Raw genomic sequence first — 22,029 nt, 5'->3', positions numbered from 1 at the left:
AGTAATTACCAATAGTGTCCACTGCCTTTAAGATGACTCAGCCTATGGTGGAACTATAATAATAATAAGACTTGTAATGCGCACGTATCCACCCTGCTGGGTGTTCAAGGTGCAGTAAAACCAAAACCAAAACAAACTAAAGAAAAACAGACACAACAAAATTAATCCTTGAAAACCTGTGGCATAGTGCCAGACGCATGGCACCAGATGCGAGGCGCAGCTGAAGAAAAAGACCTGTCACCCCATGAGTGTCGAGACTTGGGTTCAATGAGGAGAAGCATGGAACTTATGTCACCTTAACAACAAATTTGCAACATGATAACAACAATACCTGATCCTGCAACTGTTTCATGTGGTGTCCTTGATGCTGCTTTTCCTTATCGAGCTCATTCTTGTTCTGGAAAGAGAATGGCAACAAACACCAGCCAAAAAGTTAACTTTGATACACTATGCCTTTAAAGCCATAAAATATTGTTTTTCTGTTTTTTACAAAATTTGTCAGAAAAGTTGCGTCGCTTTAACAGTGTTAATAGCAAAATTGCATTCACATTAAAAAAAACCTAACTTTACAAATAATGACTTTCAACTAACTTCACAGTAAAGAAAACAATACTAAAATTATTTATTGACTATGATTATTTATTGTTTATGAAAGTTGATTATACCTTTCTAGCGAGTTCCAAATTGGCTTCTGATATTGATAATTTCCTGAGTGCCTCAGTCAGCTCCTGTGTGTTTAACAAATCAAACCGTAAAAATAAGAAAAAGGTATAAAATTATTCACACAAACGATACAATCGAATAAGTCTGTTCCTTCGAAAAAAATGCATTAAAGCCATTGGACACTTTCGGAATAGAATTTTTTTTTAAAGTTTGCAGATTTACAAATTACTTACAGTGTTTACAGAAGGTAACGGTGAAAGACTTCTCTTGAAATATCGTTCCATGTAATGCTTTACTTTTTGAGAAAAGATTAAAACAATATCAACTCTCGATATCGAGATTTACGGATTTATTTTAAACACATGTCATGACACAGCGAAACATGCGGAAACAAGGTTTGGGCCTTGGACAATACTGTTATTGAAAGTGTCCAATGGCTTTAAAACCCCAACAGTCCAAATTCCTCCTTTCGGGAAGTTGTCCAACTTTGTAGGAAATGGTACTACAAGCCCTAAGAATGCTTATACATGTACATTGGGCCCAAATCAAACAATACATGACTAAAGCCCCACCTGTTGGATCTGCCTGATTTCTTGATCCCTGATGCTTCTATTATGCTCCGATCGTTGAAGTTCCTCCTTCAGTCTGGAGACATTCTCAGATGATGTAGACATCCTTTCCTCCCAGAGTGTACGAGTCTACATCGCAAAGAAAACATAGTGAGTCTTAAAGCAAAATTACAGAAACTGTTTTGCTGACTAAACAGTTGCTGGCAGTGTAAGCACTCAATGGAATCCACCATGTACATGTACATGTACAGAAACTGACAAACCTGTAAAAGTTTGAGATTGATCGACCGTCTGGGTTCCAAGACAATAGTGAAAAACCTATTTACATTCAATGGAAAAAAAAAACAACAACCCAAAAAACGTTCACTGAGCGATAAACTCCAAACAAACTCCGAAATAAGATCATTTTATTTCTCAACAACTATGACGTTTCAGACAATAATATTCCATGAGATGTTTTCTACTATCATCATCATTAGACCGTGTAAGTTCTGTTATCTGTGCTCTTCACATTTTTTGTTTCTTACCAATTCTGTAACGTTCCTTAGAGTAAAGTCACATAGGCTATCTGCAGACAACTTGTTTTGAACAATCTCCAAAAAGACTTTTTTCACAGAATTCAACAGAATTTTCAAGGGGACGGTGTATGGTGAATGTTTCATACGCTACCAGAGTATTTCACTTGCATTTCATCTTTCAGAGGGCAAGGCAAGTATCACTTTGCAAAGGGAACTTCCACTGGAAAGTCTTAATGTCTATGGGGAACTTCTGAAAGGACACCAAGGCCAAGACCAGCTGCCATTCCCTCCATGTAATAGGGCCTGTCTTGGGGCCAAGTCACGCCAGACAATTAACAAAGAGACTTAAAATTTCACAGAATTTTCTAGGGGATGGTAAATAAGGCACTATTTGAGGAATGTTAGGAATGCTACATTGTACCCCAGGAAAAAATTCCCATTGAAAAAAATCAATGGGATTTAATGGGATCCCATTGAAAATTTGAATGGGATTAATGGGATTCGATTGGATTAGGGTGGAATTTGGGACATATTCAACGGGATCTAATGGGATCCACAGGGGATCCCATTTAATTCCATTGAAACAATGGGATCCCATTGAATCCCATTCAAAATATCAATGGGACTCAATGAGAATTTTTTCCTGGGACGGGAGAATTCCGTTTGCATTTAGAGCAATTAGTTGCTTCCTAATTGCCAGTAAAATTGCTTCATGTGGCAAAATATCAACATATAGAGAGAGGTGAATGTTAGCCAGTGAATTTCTGAACTTAGGTTGAAAAAGACAAAATGAAGTAACTGGTGTCCTGCTTAGTTTTACTGTTAAAAATCAAAACAATTGTAAGCTATATTTTTCTGAATATTAATTTTGGTTTTTACCCATACATCGATGTGTGTTAGCACTGTATACTCAGAAATTAATCGATTGAGATTCGCACCCACGACCCTTGCAATTCTAGAGCAGTGTCTTACCAACTAGACTACCTAGACTGCTAACACACATCGGTGTATGGGTAAAAACCAAAATTAATGTTCTTTATCCCCGATGCAAATTTAACATCTATATTTTTTTGCTAAAGCAGCTCTATGAAATCAGGCCCTGATCCAGCGGGGGACCTAGGGGGACCTACATAGGGGGTAGTGTAGCCACCCACCCTTTCATTCTCAGCTTGCAGTGTCTTGAGAGTACTGCTAAACTTCTCCTGAGCATCCATCATCTCCTTATCTCTATGAATCTTCTCCTGTTGGGTGGTGTCTAGTGAACGACGTAACTTGGCAATCTCATTCTGGGCATCGTTCAGTCTGATCAAAACAATCAGGAGATAAGTCCAGGGGTGAGAGTCATTGTTTCTAAATAAGGTCGGTATCTAAGATCCAAATTGAAGGACAGCATTTATATATTTTGTTAACTACTAGAGTTGGCGATTCAAAGGAGCTTTTGGAAACAAGTGCAAGAGAAGTAAGAGCCCTTTGCTGGGCGTGTGTCTCTCTCCATCCTATAATCTAGAATGTTTAAAGTAGAATATCAATTCCTAACTTTAGCTCTATGAGTTATCTTACTTTCTTCTAGTAGCCCCAAACCACGAGTGGCTTTAAGTCTTGTTTGGGGCAAACTTGCTTAAAAAACAACAAATGAAAAATAAAAACGACCAACTAGACCAAAAACTAACACAAGTGGGGTGTTTGATCTCCACTGTTAGATCGCGACCACAAACGAATGCTTGTTCCTGCACACCTACCTTTCAACCATGCCTTCCATTCTTGCAGAGATCTTATAATTATCCTCCTGTGAAACAAACACACCAGTAAAAACTTCAAATTCAAATCAAACAGCATTATACAGGCACAATGCAAGTACATGTACCTTGGGAGAAGTAGGAACATCTTATTGAGTACAAGAACTGACTTATACATGCACACATGGTGTTGGCTTAAAGGGACTTTTCAAGCTGTTTAATCACAATTTATTTGATTTTACCATGGGCACAAATTTGAAATCAGACTAAAGTAGGAAATAATACCATGCCCGATTATAGCAAAATAACACTGGTGAGAAGTAGTATACATGTACACTGATAACTAAAACAGATGTACACGTTTTTAAATACACTCAATGACCTAGTAAATTGGTTTGCGATTCTTACAACGGACCATCAACAAAAAGTATTGTGCCCCAAAAGAAGATGTGTATGTTCGATCAACGACATGTAACTGATTATAATGAAACACTACACAGCACACGAGGGCAGCAGACATCTAGTCTCAATAGACCTTTTCGCAAATACCATTGCGCAAACTGTTGAATGAGCTGCATGGTGGGATAGATATGGATCAAATTTGATCACCAGCTAGACCACAATGCACCTAATTCCAAGCTTTACGCTCGCGCCCCAGTCTACGACTTCTAATTGGCACCCCAAACAAAGATATTGACAAAATAGATAAACCACCAACATCATAGGCCTTCATGGCTCAGCTTGTTAAGTGCTGGAACATTAATCCGAAGGTCACAGATTCAAATGCCTCTCTAGTCAACCTTTTTTTTTGTTGAACCTCAAATTAAGGAAAAAATCAGTAATTTGAGTTCATCATTGATTTGTATTGGTTCGGTGAATATGAGTTTGGTTTGGAAAACTTTTAATGGTGGTATTTGATTATTTTGCGGATTTACAGCCATCTTAGATTTAAGGCCCTTTTGATTGTTGAAACATATAAAATTGCAAATAAATCCTCCAAAACAAGACCTAATCAACTTTTGGGGAAATTTTTCTGTTCTCAAGCATTCCCAAAGTAAAAATCAATTTTGGTTATATCCTTACACCGATGGGTGAAACCAAAGTTAGTATTCCCTCAGTATAACCCTGATGCAAATATTCTATTGAATACCCAAAGTTATTAAGAACAACCTGTAGAGCCTATACCTTTTCCCTTTGCAGGAGAGTGTCGTTAGAGTTCTGGCGTGTGTTTCTACTGTCTAAGTCTCGCTGCAGGGATGCAAGTTGGTTACTACGTTCCATGAGTGATGTACTTGCTACCTGAAGCTGTTATTGCCACCCAGCGGGTTAAGGACATGAACGGGAAACGGACAAGCGATGAGAAGACAAAAAAAAGATGAATGGTAAGCCCAACCCAACAAAATGATAGCAACTTAGAGGCAAAGCAAGAAGAAAGCAATGGAGACTTTAGGAAACTAGAGGGCTGCAGATACCAAGTCAAATTTCCTTAACTTAAGCAATTCCAGGTGTGTGAACAGTTATTTTAAAACTTGTTTTTAACCAGGGCCCAATTTCATAAAGCTGTTAACCGGTGATGAAATTTTTTGGGCAGAAGAACAAGCAAAAGCAAAAGTGAATTTCAAGAAACAATAGAAAACAAGCTTGTGTGCTCGCCGTCTAGAATGGATTTGCATAGATACATTGCTCCTCTGCTTACAAGAACCACAGGAGAGCTAGCATGCCTTTTGCTTTGCTTACGGTAAGCAGTGATAATGAAATAATAACTGTGATGAGAGTGAAGTTTTCTCCGATTCTGTGCTTACAGTTAGTAGCACTTCTATGGAATAGCACAGTAAGCATTATATTGGCCGCTAAGCAGCTCTATAAAATTGGGCCCAGTTATACTTGCTTCCACCAGGCATCAAGAAAAAATCTCCCATTAAATAAAAAAAGTTAAAACGAGATGAAGCTTTTCCCCATAAGTTTTCTAAGTCTTGGGCAAAAGGCCTTTTTTCTTTTATGTATAAATAGAGCCAGACATGAGGGATACAGCCAAAAGAAGAGAGGGAATGGAGGTTGATGACAACTTTTTAAGAAAGTTTTTGGTAACAATTGAAGTTAATCAGAGTGCTGTTGCGGTTCGGTAAATCATATATGGATATCATGAAAAGTGATGATATTGTGAAAGCAAATATAAGAGTAATATTGTACAGAGACTGTCACAACCCAAGTACATGGTTATAAAACAAACCCTTTTTAAGATGTATATTCCAGAAAAAGGTCACATAGAAATAACATAGAAATAACCAAAGCGACCACTAGCAGCTTGAATCAAAATGCTCCTAGCAGCCGTAAATGGCTGCAAAAATTGACCCTATTTCCACTCAACCAAATAGGTCAAAGTAAAGTTCTGCATGGCCCAATTTCAGGGCCCTGCTTAAAGCCATTATACACTTTCGGTAAACAGTATTGTCCAAGTCCCACACTTCGTGTATCACAACTTATATATAAAATGGCAATCCTGTGGAAATTTAGGCTCAATCGGACATCGGAGTCGGGAGAAAATAACGGGAAAACCCAATCCTGTTTTCGCGCGTTTCGCCGTGTCATGACATGTGTTTATAACAAATCTGTAATTCTCGCTAACGAGAATTTATATTGTTTTACCGTTTTCTCAAAAAATAAAGCATTTCATGGACTAATATTTCAAGAGAAGTCTTTCACCATTACCTTCTGTAAACCCTGTAAGTTATTTGTAAATCTGTGAACATTTATTTTTTTTCTGTACCGAAAGGGTCCAATGGCTTTAAACAGAAGACAATTTTCTGCTGAGCAAAATAAAGCAGGATGGTACAAGTGAAATTGTATTTTGGTTGGTAACCGGTGTTACTTTCTGTGATTTAACAGCTCTATGAGTTTGGGATCTGAATAAACAACTCCCACTTCTCCCATCGTTACATAGTATCTTAAATTTACAAAAATAAAAATAAATTCCTTTATCCTATCGCTTTTCAGAGGTTTCCCCCGCAATTTGAATTATACAATTAACAACATTAACAATATTAGCCATATATGAATGTTGGGTGATAATTATACAGAGCAGAATGGTCTCTAAAGGATTAAATGGTAATTATGAAAGCATGATGTGATCTGATTAAATAGCAGAAACAATATTAACTACAAACTTACCTCCTTCTCCAGACTACGTAGTCTGCTTTCAGCCGTTGTGTACTTTTTGATTGTAGCCTTAATTAAGAATCAAAATATGTTTAGTTACAACTGATTAAAAACATTACTATTGGCTAAACATCCTGCTCAAATTTGGCAGGGCTTGAAATGACCACTTGACTACAGGCCCGAGGCCAGTCATTGCGACAGTAAACCTTGGCCCAATTTCAAGGCTCTGCTTACCGCCGAAACTAACGTGGAGTACATGTACACACATGCAGAAGCAGAAATTCACCGCTACCCGTGATGCAAGCAGAGCCATGACATTGGGCCCAGTAAATTCACGATTGAACAAATCTAGGAATCTGGTGTTATTGTTGAAAGGTTGACTTTCAGTTTGTTAAGTCTCTTTCAATCTTGTTGAATACTGAAGAAATACATACCAAAACAATACAAATGAGCTGAATCTTCTATTAGTGCCCAATTTACGAACTGCCTCTAGCTGCCGGGCAACCTCGGTAGTCTAGTTGGTAAGACACTGCTCTAGAATTGCAAGGGTTGTGGGTTCGAATCCCACCCGAGTAACATGCCTGTGATATTTTTTCACAGGACTCGGGAAAGTACTGAGTATACAGTGCTAACACACATCGGTGTATGGGTAAAAACCAAAATTAATATTCTTTATCCCCGATGCAAATTTAACATCTATTATACAATTTACAAATGTTAAACTGTTAAAGGTATTTTTACTCTCATTCAATTCTAGTTTTGTTAAAAACAAATATGTTTTAGTAAATGTTTTGAGCTATATTATTATGTTTTTTTCCCCTCCAAATTTGAGCAATAATCACTTTTTATATACTGAATGGCACAAAAATGTGTCAACAATTAAGTAACAACTAGTTAGAAAATACAACTGATTTATTGGCAAGAATCAACATTATCTCCTGTTTACCAGCAGCCACGTACAAACAGGTTTTTTTTGCACAGAACTTGGGAAAGTACTGAGTATACAGTGCTTAATACACACCAGTGTAAGGATAAAAACAAGTTATAGCCGAGTATCCTTACCTGTGAAGAGTCTCGAAGTGAAATAATCTCAGCTCCCAGCTTGTCCCTATTCAAGCTCCATTCATCTCTCTCCCTCTGAAGTGAACTGAACAAGGAACGATTGAAAAACACAACGGGTTTGTAAGAAAGCCATAGACACATCTCCCCAGGCACTATCACAGTGCTAATGAGTATATGCGCTGGTGTACCAACATGAGGGGGGGGGGGGTTGCAGGTCTGTGAAGTTTTAACATTGAGACAAGAAGACGAGCATAGTACATGTATACTGTTTGAAACGTTGAGACCACACCAGATCTTCTCAGAGCCAACACTCCAACAAAAGAGATTTACACATGGTTGTACCTGCAAGTTTACAATTTATAGTTAATTCTTATCTTATTTTCCACACCATGCAAAGCTTTAAACACAACCTACAATAATTAACTTTTTTCCAATATGTGTAAACTACCTTGAAATTGGTGAACTGATCCTTGTGTTGGGTTCGCATGAATTATACATTGATCAGTATACCCTATGGCAAATCCTTCATATCATACTCAATGGTAATTTAATAACAGACACTTATACAACACAGTCACATTATACGAGACAGTCAGCTAAGTGGTTTGGAAGAAGAGATTGAAGACTGGCGAGCAGATATCCAATTACTAACTGGAAATTAATTTACATAATTGGTCAATAACCTGAAGGGCTGTGGGGTTGTTGTACAATTGTATAACAATGTGAACTTTCCACTTAAAGTAACTGTGTGTGAATAGGAATGCATTTAATAATATTCAAGCTTAAGGCCGAGTCACACTGCAGCGCGATAAAACGATAACGATCACGACGCAAACAGAATGCATTCTATTGGTTGAATTGCTCCACGCACAATACGCACACGCCCAATGGAATGCAACCAATGGAATGCGTTCTCTTTGCATCGTTATCATTATCGTTCTCATTATTGATGCAGTGGGACCGGGCCTTAAGAAAAAGGATTTATTTATTTACCTTTTTTCAAAATCCTTTCACTGGTCGGCCTGATGCTTAGTTTTTAAAAGGGAAAGGCACACAGGTGTTTTCTCCTTGGTAAAGGGCACCTACATGTATGTTTTATTTGATAGTGGGATGGGTGGTTTTTAACTGTGGGGTGGGTTTCAGGGGACATTCTTTGTGGCAGGACGGCTTTGTAGAGGTGCTGGTCACCTGTTCCTCCTCGCCACTCACTGGCTTGGTATTTTCAGCTCTTTTGCTTCTTTGTTTCTTTATGTATCGTCTTGTATATATTTTGATATGCCAGTGTAAAGTCTAATAAAACTAAAACCTCCATGTGGAGATTGTGAAGTTCCATTCAAACATTTCAAGGAGCTCCAGGGCACAAAAAGCCAGGGGCAAAGGAGGCACCTGTCTCCAATGGAGGCACCTGTCTCCATTGCCCCCATGAAGTGTCAGGCATATATTTGGCTTGTTAAATCCAATTACTTACACTATTCATTTCATGTAGTAATTTTACGAGGAAAAAAACAAAACATTGTAAATAGAACAAATCATGTTTGATTAGAAAAAATGCAAACTTAATCACTGTCCGGCAGAGCTCCTGACACTAACATTTAAGAAACAGACAAACATTAAAAAACACAACTTGAGAGTAAGAAATAATTTGAATAGTATCAAGACCTTGAGATGTCGAAAGAAAAATAACTACCGACGAGTTATTTTCATCTTCATTGTTTTTTTCTTCTGTAACCCCTTACCAATAGTGAATTTCAGCATTGTTTGGGGCTAACTTGCATATAGAAAATTTCTTTTAAAATGGATTTGCGGCCCGTGGGAGTGATTGATGGAGGTATGAATAAGGACATTTATGTACTTACCGCTCCAGGTCAGCCCTCGCCTGTTGAGCTTTCTCCAGTTCTTGTGATGTGGATTTGAGTCTCCTGTCTACAGAGTCCAGCTGTAAGTGGGGAATGGATTCTCATTACAATTAAATAAATAATCACGTCCATTTCATTTAAGTTAAGCACTTCATTCATGTAACTTTTATCATCTAGAATATATTTGACTTTGATTGTTTTCTATATATTTGTTAAAAAGAAAAAATTGTCTGGCTAGTTTTCCCATCATGAAGAAAAATGGCTGTGGAAGTCCAACAAATTATGTTATCTTCAAGTACGCGCTAATCCTCCAATCAGATTCGCAGAATGGAGTGGTGATAAAAACCTATATTGCACGGCTAATATCACTACCATGCGTATTGTGTGTTCTATGTCACGCGCCAAGTTTGCTTGAAGATAATTCGGCCTCGTTGGATATGCGACGCAGAAGCGCTATATTTTTCCGTATTCCACTCGCGCTTGTGTGATAACTTATATTCTCCTACACTACTTTTGTGTTATTGGCTGATAGTGTATTTATGTATAAGGCATCTTCACAAGTGTTATTTGGACCTCTAGAAAAATGATAAATACATTTGAACAAATGCTGCGTTGTACATGTGGAGATGTGGATCTAATTGTGGATTTATCTGTTGTTTGAAACACCGCGGTGGATGATACTAAATGGTCAGACAGTAGTAAGGTTGACTGTGATCTGTGTATATGCATTCACCACATAATATCATATTGCATGCTGATAAGTGCATCTATCATTTTAAAACCACAGTGGATGATATTGAATGGTCAAATAGTATGAAGATTGACTGTGACATGTAGATGTAATCACCACATGATATCAAATTGCAGGCTGGCGTAGTTTATCTATCAATCAAAATCACAGTGGATGATATTAAACGGGCAAACAGTAGGAGGGTTGACTGTGTAGATGCAATCACCACATGATATCATACTACAGGCTGGCATAATTTATCTACCATAATGGATGATATTGAATGTTTCATAAATTCCTACATGTAGTATAATGGGTTTTTTGTTTAACCAGAAGAAGAAAAGACCTCAACGTGAACATTTTCTACCTTGGTCTGAAGCTTGTCAGATTTATTCATCTCTTTCTCGACGGCGCCATGAAGCATAGCATTCTCAGTCTTAACAGCCATGAGTTGGGAATTGAAGGCCATCGTAGCATGAGCTAAGGCTTCTTCACTCACCCTCTGAAAATACAACCATAAATCAACAAACTATTTCAGGAAAGATTTACAATGCTGTGCCAAATGAAAAAATTAATAAACAATAATAATAATGGCTTCTTATATAGGGTGCATATCCGTCACTTACTGACGCTCCTGGCACTATAATGTACAGTATGTGGGACTATATTTGAAGTAATTATACCAATTCCTTTACATAGCACCATGCATAGAGTAAGGACCTATGCACCATGTAATGGTTTACAAGGTGCTGTGGTGCAATATGCAGCCAAAAATCAAACCAGGAACACCGGGGCAAAACCCCTTCCCTTTACAATATTAACTCTCCCCAACACAGAGTTTCAAGTTCGACAAATCAAATCATTGGACTTTACAATTCTTAAGAGTCAGAAAGGAAGACATAATTAGCGATAACACTCACAATTTCACTCTTGAGTTCATCAATTTTGTTGGCGAGTTCTTCATTTTCAGAGGTCAGCATTCCTTGATCGTCTCGATGCCTCATCCGCTGGCGCTCCAACTCAACCTGAAAAGGGAAAGATACAAACAAGTTTTATGAAGGCGCTTTATATTTTTTAAGACAGTGGACACTACTGGTAATTGTCAAAAGACCAGTCTTCTCACTTGGTGTATCTCAACATGTGCATAAAATAACAAACCTGGGAAAATTTGAGCTCAGTTGGTCATCGAAGTTGCGAGATAATAATGAAAGAAAAAACACCCTTGTCACATGAAGTTGTGTGCATTTAGATGGTTGATTTCGAGACATCAAATTCTAAATCTGAGGTCTCGAAATCAAATTCGTGGAAAATTACTTCTTTCTAGAAAACTGTGACCTTTCAAAGGGAGCCGTTTCTCACAATGTTTTATACCATCAATCTCTCCTATTACTCATCACCAAGGAAGATTTTATGCTAATAGTTATTTTGAGTAATTACCAATAGTGTCCACTGCCTTTAAACATATCGTTGAGGCTTTACTGTTACACTAGAATATGTTACATCAGAACTAAGAACTATCCCTACTGACAAGCCAATTTGATTTACATGTACATTCTCAACATTGCTTTTCCTTGTGGTGTGATAGTGTTGATTGACTCTTATTGTTTTATCTCATTGTTGTGTTGTTGTTTAATCTCATGGTGTGTGTTTGTGTCTGTCTTATTCTAAAGTAATATTTTCTAGCTGTATTTTTGCTTATGTATCTCTTTTTAGCTTAAAGGGAAGGTACACGTTTGGTAGTTGTCAAAGACCAGTCTTCTCACTTGGTGTATCCCATCATAAGCACAAAAACACAAGCCTGTGAAAATTTGAGCTAAATTGGTCATCGAAGTTGCAAGAAAATGATGAGAGAAATACCACCCTTGTTGAACGAATTTGTGTGCTTACAGCTATGGGAATAAAAGACTTCTAGCTAGAAGTTTTTTATTATTTTAGTGAGAAATTACCTCTTTCTCAAAAACTACGATACTTCAGAGGGAGTCGTTTCCCACAATGTTTTATACTATCAACAGCTCTACAATGCTCATTACCAAGTCAGTTTTTAAGTTAATATTTGTTTTGAGTAATTACCAAATGTGTACCTTCCCTTTAAAGCCATTGGACCCTTTCGGTACAGAAAAAAAAAAAAAAGTTCACCGATTTACAAATAATTTACAGGGTGTACAGAAGGTAATGGTGAAAGACTTCCCTTGAAATATTGTTCCATGAAATGCTTTACTTTTTGAAAAAACATTAAAACAATATCAATTCTCAATAGCGAGAGTTACGGATTTATTTTTAACACATGTCATGACACGGCGAAACGCGCGGATACACGGGTGGGTTTTCCCGTTATTTTCTCCAGACTCCGATGACCGATTGAGCCTAAATTTTCACAGGTTTGTTATTTGATATAGAAGTTGTGATACACAAAGTGTGGGCCTTGGACAATAGTGTTTACCGAAAGGGTCCAATGGCTTTAAAGTTAATATGTAAAAACTGTTTGTACGCTATATTACTATAAATAAATTATTATTATTATTACTATTATTATTGTGTAATCTTTCTACCGACCCCTTGCACAACGTGGAACACACCTCCGCGCAATGCCCGTCTACCCTTTTCCCTTTTTTTGAGTCAATTCCTTGTTTACCGGTACATTCTGATTTAAAAAAAAACAGCGGATAGGATATAGAAGAATGAACTTTACAAGGTGCCGTAAGCGTAGAATTCTGTGGTGAGAAGCATCGTAATATTGGGCCTGGGGTCGATTTCACAAAGAGTTAGGACTCGTCTTATCTCAAGTTAGGAAGAGTAACTCGTCCTAACTTAGGATTAATCTCAAGGTCTGTATGCTACAGTGCAGGGTTGGTACTCGTCCTAAGCCCCAAGATTTGTCTTAAGTTTTTGTGAAATGTTTTGTGAAATCGACGGCAGGATCTTAACTCTGAATGACCTTTGACCTACCTTGAGTGCATGTAGCTCAGTCTTAAGTCTATCGCTCTGGTTTAAGTTTTTGTGAAATGTTTTGTGAAATCGACGGCAGGATCTTAACTCTGAATGACCTTTGACCTACCTTGAGTGCATGTAGCTCAGTCTTAAGTCTATCGCTCTGGTTTAACACCACTCTACGACTCTCATCAGCAGCTTCAAGACGAGTCACAGCCTCCGCCTGTAAACATCAATCATTTATCTCATACAATAAATTACTCTTATTGCTTTGTATTTTAATATTTGCACAGCCACACTTTTAAATTGGTTTAAATTTGTTGAGGCCCTTTCCTTTTTTTTTTTAAAGCATCCACTCTGCGACCTAGAAAGGTTATTCTTTTATATTTGTATTTATATTATTATTATATATCTGTATTATAATTCAGCCTGTCGCATGCAACGACCAGATTTTTTAATAAACCAGTAATAGTTCTGGTACCTTTTAAAGAAATGAGGGTTAAGGACACTGGACACTGGACACTGGACACTATTGGTAAAATAACAAACCTGTGAAAATGAAAATTTGAGCTCAGTTGGTTGTTTAAATTGTGAGATAATAATGAAAGAAAAAAACACATTGTCACTCAAAGTTGTGTGCTTTCAAATGCTTGATTTTGAGACCTCCAAATCTAATTCTGAGGTCTTGAAATCAAATTTGTTGAAAATTGCTTCTTTCTCGAAAACTACGTTACTTCAGAGGGAGTTGTTTCTCACAATGTTTTATACTATCAACAGCTCCCCATAACTCGTTACCAAGTAAGGTTTTATGCTAATAATTATTTTGAGTAATTACAAATAGTGTCCACTGCCTTTAAACTACCACTTTCACTGTGCAAAACAGAAATCAGACAAAATGGCTGCAGTGTGCAGCTAATTGACCAACTCAAAACCTTGACACCAACAGAATCACTTCAATAGCAATATGTCTTTACACAAAAATACAAAATACATGTAACTCTTACCTTCTCTGTGAAGAATCTGGAAGTTTCCTGTAAGAAAGAAACAATAAAAAATACATAGATCATTAAAGTTATGATTGACAAGGTTTAATACATTTGATACTTAAAACCCCCAAAAAGCTAAACTTAGTTGCTAACAATAACAATGAATAAAGTCAATAATCTCCTATCTGTATCTGCAGCCCGCCTTACTGACAAGATTCCAAACTCATTAATAAGGTTATTGATAAGGTTATTGTAAAAATCGCTATATAAGAACTAGTTATTAGTTGTTATTATTAAGACATCTCCTAAATGTTACATACCTGATGCAAGACGTCTTGGGCATGGAGTTGGTCTTGTACCATTTCCTCCTGAAGTGCTCTGGCATGCTTCTCATGGAGGAGTTGAGAACGAAATTCATCACGTTCCTCTTCAAGCTATGTAAGAACGAGAAGTCAAAATTGATAGAAGTTATTTACATATTAATAATACTTATACAAAATTCTTATAAAATGCCTGAATTGTAGAAATGAACAATCCCATCTGAAAGATGAAGCAATAAAGGTCAAGTGTCATGACCAGGACTTGAACCCAAACTCTGCCACCCCAATCTTGAGCCCGGTGAACAAGCCTGCTTGGCCAGGACACTCCTCCCATGAAGGTGGGCGAAGCTTACTGAATCAATCCATTAGATTACACTCTCAACAGACGTTCCATCAAAACAAAAATATAGCTTCAAATGAAAACCCACGACAACAACGAGAGAGAAGATGAGAAATGACAGAAACTCCATTTTCTAGCCACTTACCTGTCTGACTAAATTCTGAGCTGTTCGGACTTCTAAACTAAGATTCCTAGCTCCTAGCTCAGCTTTCTGCTTGGCTTCTATTTCACTACAATCAAAAGAAATGATAAACTTGTTTCAGTCATCTATTCCTGAGCTCTTAATAACATAATATTGTCTTGTTTTCTTTGTTGAGCCAATTCACCTGACATTTTGACCATTCTTGGAGTCGCCTTCCCACAGCAAAGCAGGGAAAAATCTAGGAGATGTATGTACCTACTGTTAGCAGATACACGTACATGTACCACATGTAATTTGATGACCACAATGGCAGACCATGAGCAAGCAGTAGCTTTGTGCAGGGCATGAATTGAGGGGAGGAGGAAATGTTTTCTTGACCACAGTAATTTACAAGACCAAAATCAAAATGAGTTGAACAACCACTCACAGAAGAACTATTTTATTTGTATAATAGATGTTAAGTTTTAATAGATGTTAAAAAAAATATTTTATTTGTGTTACATGTACATGGTTACGTGTTAAGTGTACTCAGCTACTTACTGTGCATAGAGATCTTCTTTGCGGATGAGTTGTTCCTTAGTCTTATCTAGAAGAACCTCAGCATTATTTCTCTTCTCAACCTCCTGGCTCATCTCATGTCTGCAATTTAAGCGGGAAAAGAAACCCATGTCAAAGTCTGTAAGGATGTGTTTAAATTGGTGGATCTGGCTACGGCTGTTGCTAAGGATGTTGCTATATACTTCAACACACTTACACCCTGACTAAGCCTTAGCCTGTCTCAGAGTTACTCTTATCTCTACTTCATAACTGGAAGTCTTTCTCGTACCGCCTCCATTCTTCTGTAGGAGGATGTGTTGATGTTCCTAAGTCTGGCATTCAGGACTAGAGACGGAGGAGTTTTGTCTTTGTCCCTCAGCTACGGAATAAACTTCCCACTTATGTTTTCAATCTTTCTGGCTTTTTCTTCTTTTCCTTTTCCAGTGCTTTGCATTCCCTTGTTTCAGGCGCTTTATAAATGTTCTATTTATTATTGTTAGTAGCCACATCCGCTATTACTTGATCTTGCTATCAAGCACCTTGTTAGGAATGATCAGTATAATGAATGGAATAATGAACACAGCGTAGAGTACTCACTCCAAGGTTCGAATCCTGGCTTCTAGGTCTAATAAATGTTGATCCAGTGCTGCTTTTATGTGACTGGACTCCTCAAGTTTCCTGAAACGGCAATAGAAGGAGATACATGGAGTTGTCATCTTGATATAAATGTAGAATCATACAAAGTGACCTCCATACTGCCCAAAACATGACCACTGCTACTGGAAAAGAGCTTTTCATAATTCCATACATTTAAGCACAGTGAGTAGCAACTAAGCAAAGTAGACCAATATTTATCAGAATAAGGCTATTTCACATGTGCCATCTGTGACTAGTATCCTGCTCATCTGCTTAGCAGAAAATTGTTAAGCAATATTTTCTGCTCCAGTAGAAATTGGGCCCTGCTTTTGGGTCGTGTTTTTATTTTACATTAACACACAAATACATACGTACAGTCTTCTCTCACAGTCTCAAAATGTTCAAGCTTTACGCACCAAAGCTTGTCCAATGACAAAGTATCTCACCTATGCATATCCTCAATGTCGCCCTCTAGAGCTTGGCAATGATTCTCTGCGTTGTGGCGCAAACCTTTCTCACGGTCTGCAATGCGCTTCTGCTCCCTCAGCTGCCCCTGTAGTCGCAAGAGGACTGTAGGATCTGAGGACATGAACAACATCATTTATTTACATAACCTGTGACATGACATGTTTACAAAAGAGCCACTGAGCCTCGACTTTCTGGGGTGGATTTCACAAAGAGTTAAGATTGATCTCAACTGCAAAATCATTCGTAGTTGCATGCTAGGTAGTGTGATGTCACAATACAAATCACTATGACAAACCTGACTATTTGTCTGGGGATGAATTGTATTTTCTTTGTAAAATTGGTCCCTGGACTTCCTGCAGGCACGATTTGTACATGGGAGCTCCAATATTATTACCCCTGGTCACTGGGCCATTTTTTTTCATTCCTTAAACCACCTCAGCTCCCTTTGAAGAATAAAGCCTGTACTGCCAAATATGTAACACACCAAGATAAACTGTCCTCACAGGTACCCATTTACCCCTGGGTGATGACAACCAATTCGCTGGCTCAGTGCTATAAGGTCATTAACAGCAATGAACAAAAATGCATTTAGTCAAAATTGTCTCTAAATCTGTACAACTGAATCCACAAATGATTGTTTTTCTTTGAAAATTAATGTTATTATTTACCAAACAAATAATTTGTCGACCACTCTTGATCAACTAACTGCATTTACCAACAGCTCAAAAATATGCAAAACCAATGTTATGAAATCTATATGAAACTCCACTCAAGACCTTATAATAGTTCTAACATAACGAATGATAGTTTTAGTGTCTTGCTCAAGTGTCACAAGTGAAATATCCAAGAGACCAAACCCACCAGTAGCCCCTTCAATCTGTGCAGTACCCCCAGCGTTCTGATTGGTGTTGAGGGTGATGGGTGTGGATGACAGGTAAGGAGTAAGGAAGGATGCTCTAAGCTCCTCAGTAGTAGCATCATCGTCATTGTCTTCATCAGTTGAAGATGCGTCCAGACCGTCTGGTTCACTCAGGACTGCTTGCCATGATGGTTGCTGTATTTGAGATTTAAAGCAGAATGAGTTGATTTAATTTGATTTGATTTGTGTTGTCACAACCTCAGGTCATAAGGTCAAGTCTTTTTAGAATATCCAAAGTGCAAAATGCTGGCTACTTTCGGAAATCATATCAAACATACTCTATATTCCCAAAACTCGTCTGGCAAGTTTCGGAGACCGTGCCTTTTCCAGCTGCGCACCGCGTTTCTGGAATTCCTTGCCAGCATACTGTGGGACACACCTGATCTAAATACTTTCAAACACAACCTCAAAACTCATCTGTTCAATTTGTTTGCTTGCTAGCTTCCGGCGCCTTTGAATGGTACCTTCCAGATACTGTGCGCCTTATAGATGTTATGTTATTATTATTATTAAATCATGCTTTTTACTCAGCAGCACCTAATATATGGAATAACTTGCCATCACATATTCGTAACCTGCACTCAAACAATCTTTTTAATGCCAACTTAAAACTTTCCTTTTACGAAAGCATTTGGTGATGTGCAGTGGGTTTTATATCTGTTGGTTTTTACGAGTTATATTTCATTGTGACCTTTGCTTTACTGTACCCAAGTTGCATTGTTTTTACAGTATTATGGTGTTCACGCACCTTTTTTGTCAATAAGGCTTTAATTTTTGTTTTGCTTATTTTTAAAAACTTTTTCTGAAACTGTTTCTGTGTAATTTTCTTACTGGTATTTTATACTGTTATGCGCCCCTGGACAGGGTGGTCCCGGAGACAGCGCAATATAAACTCAATTATTATTATTATTCTAGTATTTTTATTCGCATAAAACAAAGCAAGAACAAGGAAAAAATACATACACAGTAATAGGAGAAAAACAATGGAAATAAATAAACACAGGTAGAAATCAAGAATGAAAAACAGCACAAATTAAGATACCAATGTGCACATATTGTTACCAATACGCCTCTCTTAATATTTATGCATGAGATCCCAGGTCAAAATTCCAGTTGAACCTAGTTAACTGGGGTCAACTGGTTCAACTGGAAAGTGACCAAACTCGTCCATTTTCAATATTAACCAACTGGTTTGGACTAGGTTTAACTGTGTTCAACTAGGTTGAAATTATAAACCAGTTGGTTTCTGTCCATTTTCATATTAAACCAACTGGTTTTAACTGTGTTCAACTAGTTTATCAACTGGTTTCAACTAGTTCCAGTTAAACCCAGTTTAACTAGGTTCAACTGGAATTTCGACCTGGGATACATCACAACGCTAACCCAAAACAATGCCATGGGCACAGCCACTGCAAGTGGTGGGGGACTTGCGCCCATAGCCTCATTTTGGGTAAGAATTATGACGTCATGCATAAACATTAAGAGAGGGGTATATGAAGGTTTACCTACCAATGATAGAAGACCATGAGGATTCCCATTGGTAAGTGGATTATGGGAAATGGGTGACTTCTGTGACCTAAGAACTGCTGTTGAGTGCAGCGGGTTGCGTGGATTTTGACTGGAAAACAAGAGGATAAACATATTTTCAGAACTACAGAAGATTGAAATATTGGACGTGACAAAACCCCAACAGCTCATCAAGAAGGTGTTAAATTGTTTCAATTAATTGCATCCTGTAGATACAGGAAGAAAATTTGTATTTTTTAAGCAATGGACTAGAATATTTCATGATTATTATCAAATTAAGTCCAAGTTTACACAAGCTTAAGCCCTGTTCGTACTTACAGAATATGTTGAATAGCTACTTAGTAAAGCCCTGTGAATGTCCCATGTAAAGCAAATTTGATGTGACAGCTCTGATGTGAACTTGCGACTTCAAAATCACATCGCATTCACATTTGCAGGGTTTTACTAAGTTGCTTTTCAATATGTTCTGTATTTTTTCTCCTAAAACCAACATGAATAATATCAAATTTTTTGATATCCCACAAATGCTTTTTTTTTTACAAACAAATGCAAATCATATTTGAAACATAATAAATTTTTTGTAAGCCTCAACCATAACTTGTAAAAAAAAAAAAAAACATAAATTCTGTGGTTTTAACACTATTATTACTTTTTAAGATAGGTTTTGGATTTTCTCTAAGTTAGGCTACCTTTTCGGTTTACTTTAGTTTGCAACTCTTAGTGTAGCTTTTCTGATTTTCAGCTACAATGCTGTTGTTTAGTTGGAATCTAAATGTTTGCTCAAGGCATTGGGTAAGTTTCTACAAGGTGTTCTATAAATTGCACTAGTATTATCGTTATTAGAGAAAGGGACAGAAAACTCATACATTTCCTATTTTTTTTTTTATAGTTAAAGGCCTGACGTTTCTAACGCTAGCAGAGTCTTTCGCGAAGGTCAAAACTTTTTTTTTTTTCATTTATGCCACAGGTCCTTTTGGTTAGTAAGCAGTTTGCCACAGCAAATTCTACTTTCACCTTTACTTTTCACGAATATGAAAAAAAATAGTGTTACTCGACATAGAATACCAAAAAGGTCAGAGAATACTAACAAGTTTAGATTTGCATTCTTACCCATATAAACCTTGGTTGAACTCTGTCGTATTTCCTTGCGAGTCCAATCCATTATTAGCATTAATATTTGCTCTACTTCCAGACAGTACTGGACTCGTTCCCTGAAGGTCCTGCCTCTGCTTCTGAATAACAGCAACCTCCATCTCATGAAGATCAGCATCAATGTCTGTGCTGTGATCTCCGTCAGCAGTCTGGACATCGCTCCCATCCTCATCCTGAAGCCTCTTCTCGATGGACTTCTGATATCTTTGAAGATACCTCTCAGATTCCTTCTTCTCAGCATCGCGTTTCATGGTTTCAATCTCTCTCCTCTTGCGTTCTATTTCCTCATTTTCTTTCTCAAGACGTAGTTTCTCGGCTTTCCGCTGTTCTTTCTCTCTCGTCAGCTCTTGCGTCATTCTCAAGACTTCTTCCTCGCGTTGAGACTCCATCAACTGTCTCTGCTTCTCTGCCTCTTGCTGCTTAGCCTCCAACTTCAACCTGTCTTCCTTGAGCCTCTCAATTTCTCTCTGAAGAGATGTCTTCTCCGCCGTTTGCTTCATTTTTTCTTCTACGAATTCATCCTCTCTTCGTTCCCGTTCTTCGTCCAGACGCCGCAGTTCATCTTCAAACTGTTTCTTTTCTGTTTCATTCTGAGACGAGATCCCTTTGAGCAATTCTCTCTGTCGTTTCTTGGTTTCTTCCTCTATCTTCTTCCGTTCACTCTCAAGATGTTCTTCTTTCTTCCTGAGGCTGTCTTCTTCCCATTTTCTTTTATCTTCTTCTCGCCTCCTCTCCTCATCCATTTTAAGCCGTGTTTCTTCTTGCTTTCGTCGCAAGGTATTTAGCTCATCTTTATCTTTTTCAATTTTTTTTCTTTCCTCTTCCTGTCTTTTTAACTTCTGTTTCAATTCCTGTTCCTGATTTTCTAATTTTTGTTTCATTTCTTCTGCTTGCCTCTTCATTTCTCTCTCAAGAATCTGCTTCTCCACTTTCTGGGCATCTTCAACCTTTTTCTGGGAATCCTCAGCCTTTTTCTGGGCATCTTCAGCTCTTTTCTGGGCATCCTCAACCTTTTTCCTTTCATCTTCAAGACGTTTTTCCTGAGCACGTCTCTCATCCTGTAACTTAACTCTCTCCTCCTCAATCCTCTCCTGCTCACGTCTCATCTCCGTTTCCAGAAGCCTCTTCTCTTCATCTCTTCTCATCTCCTCCTTCTGCCTTTCCTCCTCCAGTCGTTTCCGCTCCCTCTCAAGAAACAGTCGCTCTGCTTCGTTCTTTTCTTCCACAGTCTTCATCTCCGCCATCTCCTTCCTAAGTTCCTCTTCTAGCCTCTGTTCTTCTGCCTCAAGCTCCCTGTTTGCCCTTAGTCTCTTTTCTTCCTCCATCTTCTCCTGTTTCTTCCTCTCCAAACGTTCTTCTTCTATTTTATGTTTTCTCTCATCATCAGCTCTCTTCTCTTCATCCCTCCGCCTCTGTTCTGCTTCTTCCCTTTCTCGCTGCTCAGCCTTTAGTCGCTCAGCCTCTTGCTTCAAAGCCTCATGTTTCTTCCTTTCCTCCCTACGTTGCTCCTCCTCCTTCTGTTCTCTTTCCTTCCTCTCTCGTTTCTCCCTCTCCCTGTCTTTTTTCTCTGCCTCTTCTCTCTCTCGCTGCTCCTTCTCTATTTCTTCCTGTTCTCTTCGTAGCTCTGCTTCAACTTCAATCTTCCTTTGCTTTTCGCGTTCTGCCTCTTCAGCCTCCCACAGTTTCTGCCGCTGAGCCTCTGTTTTCTCGGCCTGCTTTAACTCCTCATGAACACTTGCCTACGATGAAAAACATACACAAAACAAATTTAATCATCCTCGTCC

At 38.0% G+C, this 22,029-nt stretch overlaps 1 protein-coding gene across 2 annotated transcripts in view; it reads right to left on the bottom strand.

The window, feature by feature from the left end:
- LOC139950674 (uncharacterized) overlaps positions 1-22,029 on the bottom strand; it is a 69,237-nt gene that overhangs the window by 20,746 nt on the left and 26,462 nt on the right. For both annotated transcript variants that reach the window (XM_071949466.1, XM_071949475.1), the window contains exons 19-39: positions 20,204-21,984; positions 19,076-19,184; positions 17,509-17,701; positions 16,626-16,758; positions 16,141-16,221; positions 15,547-15,645; positions 15,010-15,094; positions 14,525-14,638; positions 14,223-14,249; positions 13,346-13,441; positions 11,211-11,315; positions 10,658-10,792; positions 9,561-9,640; positions 7,705-7,789; positions 6,655-6,711; positions 4,672-4,791; positions 3,490-3,536; positions 2,905-3,052; positions 1,236-1,361; positions 666-728; positions 332-397 (exon numbers count right to left, since the gene is read on the bottom strand). In XM_071949466.1, the coding sequence (XP_071805567.1) occupies positions 332-397; positions 666-728; positions 1,236-1,361; positions 2,905-3,052; positions 3,490-3,536; positions 4,672-4,791; positions 6,655-6,711; positions 7,705-7,789; positions 9,561-9,640; positions 10,658-10,792; positions 11,211-11,315; positions 13,346-13,441; positions 14,223-14,249; positions 14,525-14,638; positions 15,010-15,094; positions 15,547-15,645; positions 16,141-16,221; positions 16,626-16,758; positions 17,509-17,701; positions 19,076-19,184; positions 20,204-21,984 (3,750 nt within the window). The remainder of the gene's footprint in view (positions 1-331; positions 398-665; positions 729-1,235; positions 1,362-2,904; positions 3,053-3,489; positions 3,537-4,671; positions 4,792-6,654; positions 6,712-7,704; positions 7,790-9,560; positions 9,641-10,657; positions 10,793-11,210; positions 11,316-13,345; positions 13,442-14,222; positions 14,250-14,524; positions 14,639-15,009; positions 15,095-15,546; positions 15,646-16,140; positions 16,222-16,625; positions 16,759-17,508; positions 17,702-19,075; positions 19,185-20,203; positions 21,985-22,029) is intronic.

Source organism: Asterias amurensis, chromosome 2, assembly GCF_032118995.1.
Source record: "Asterias amurensis chromosome 2, ASM3211899v1".
Taxonomy (NCBI): domain Eukaryota; kingdom Metazoa; phylum Echinodermata; class Asteroidea; order Forcipulatida; family Asteriidae; genus Asterias; species Asterias amurensis.
The sequence above is the reverse complement of the archived record's forward strand: the minus strand, read 5'-3'. Positions and strand labels throughout refer to the sequence as shown.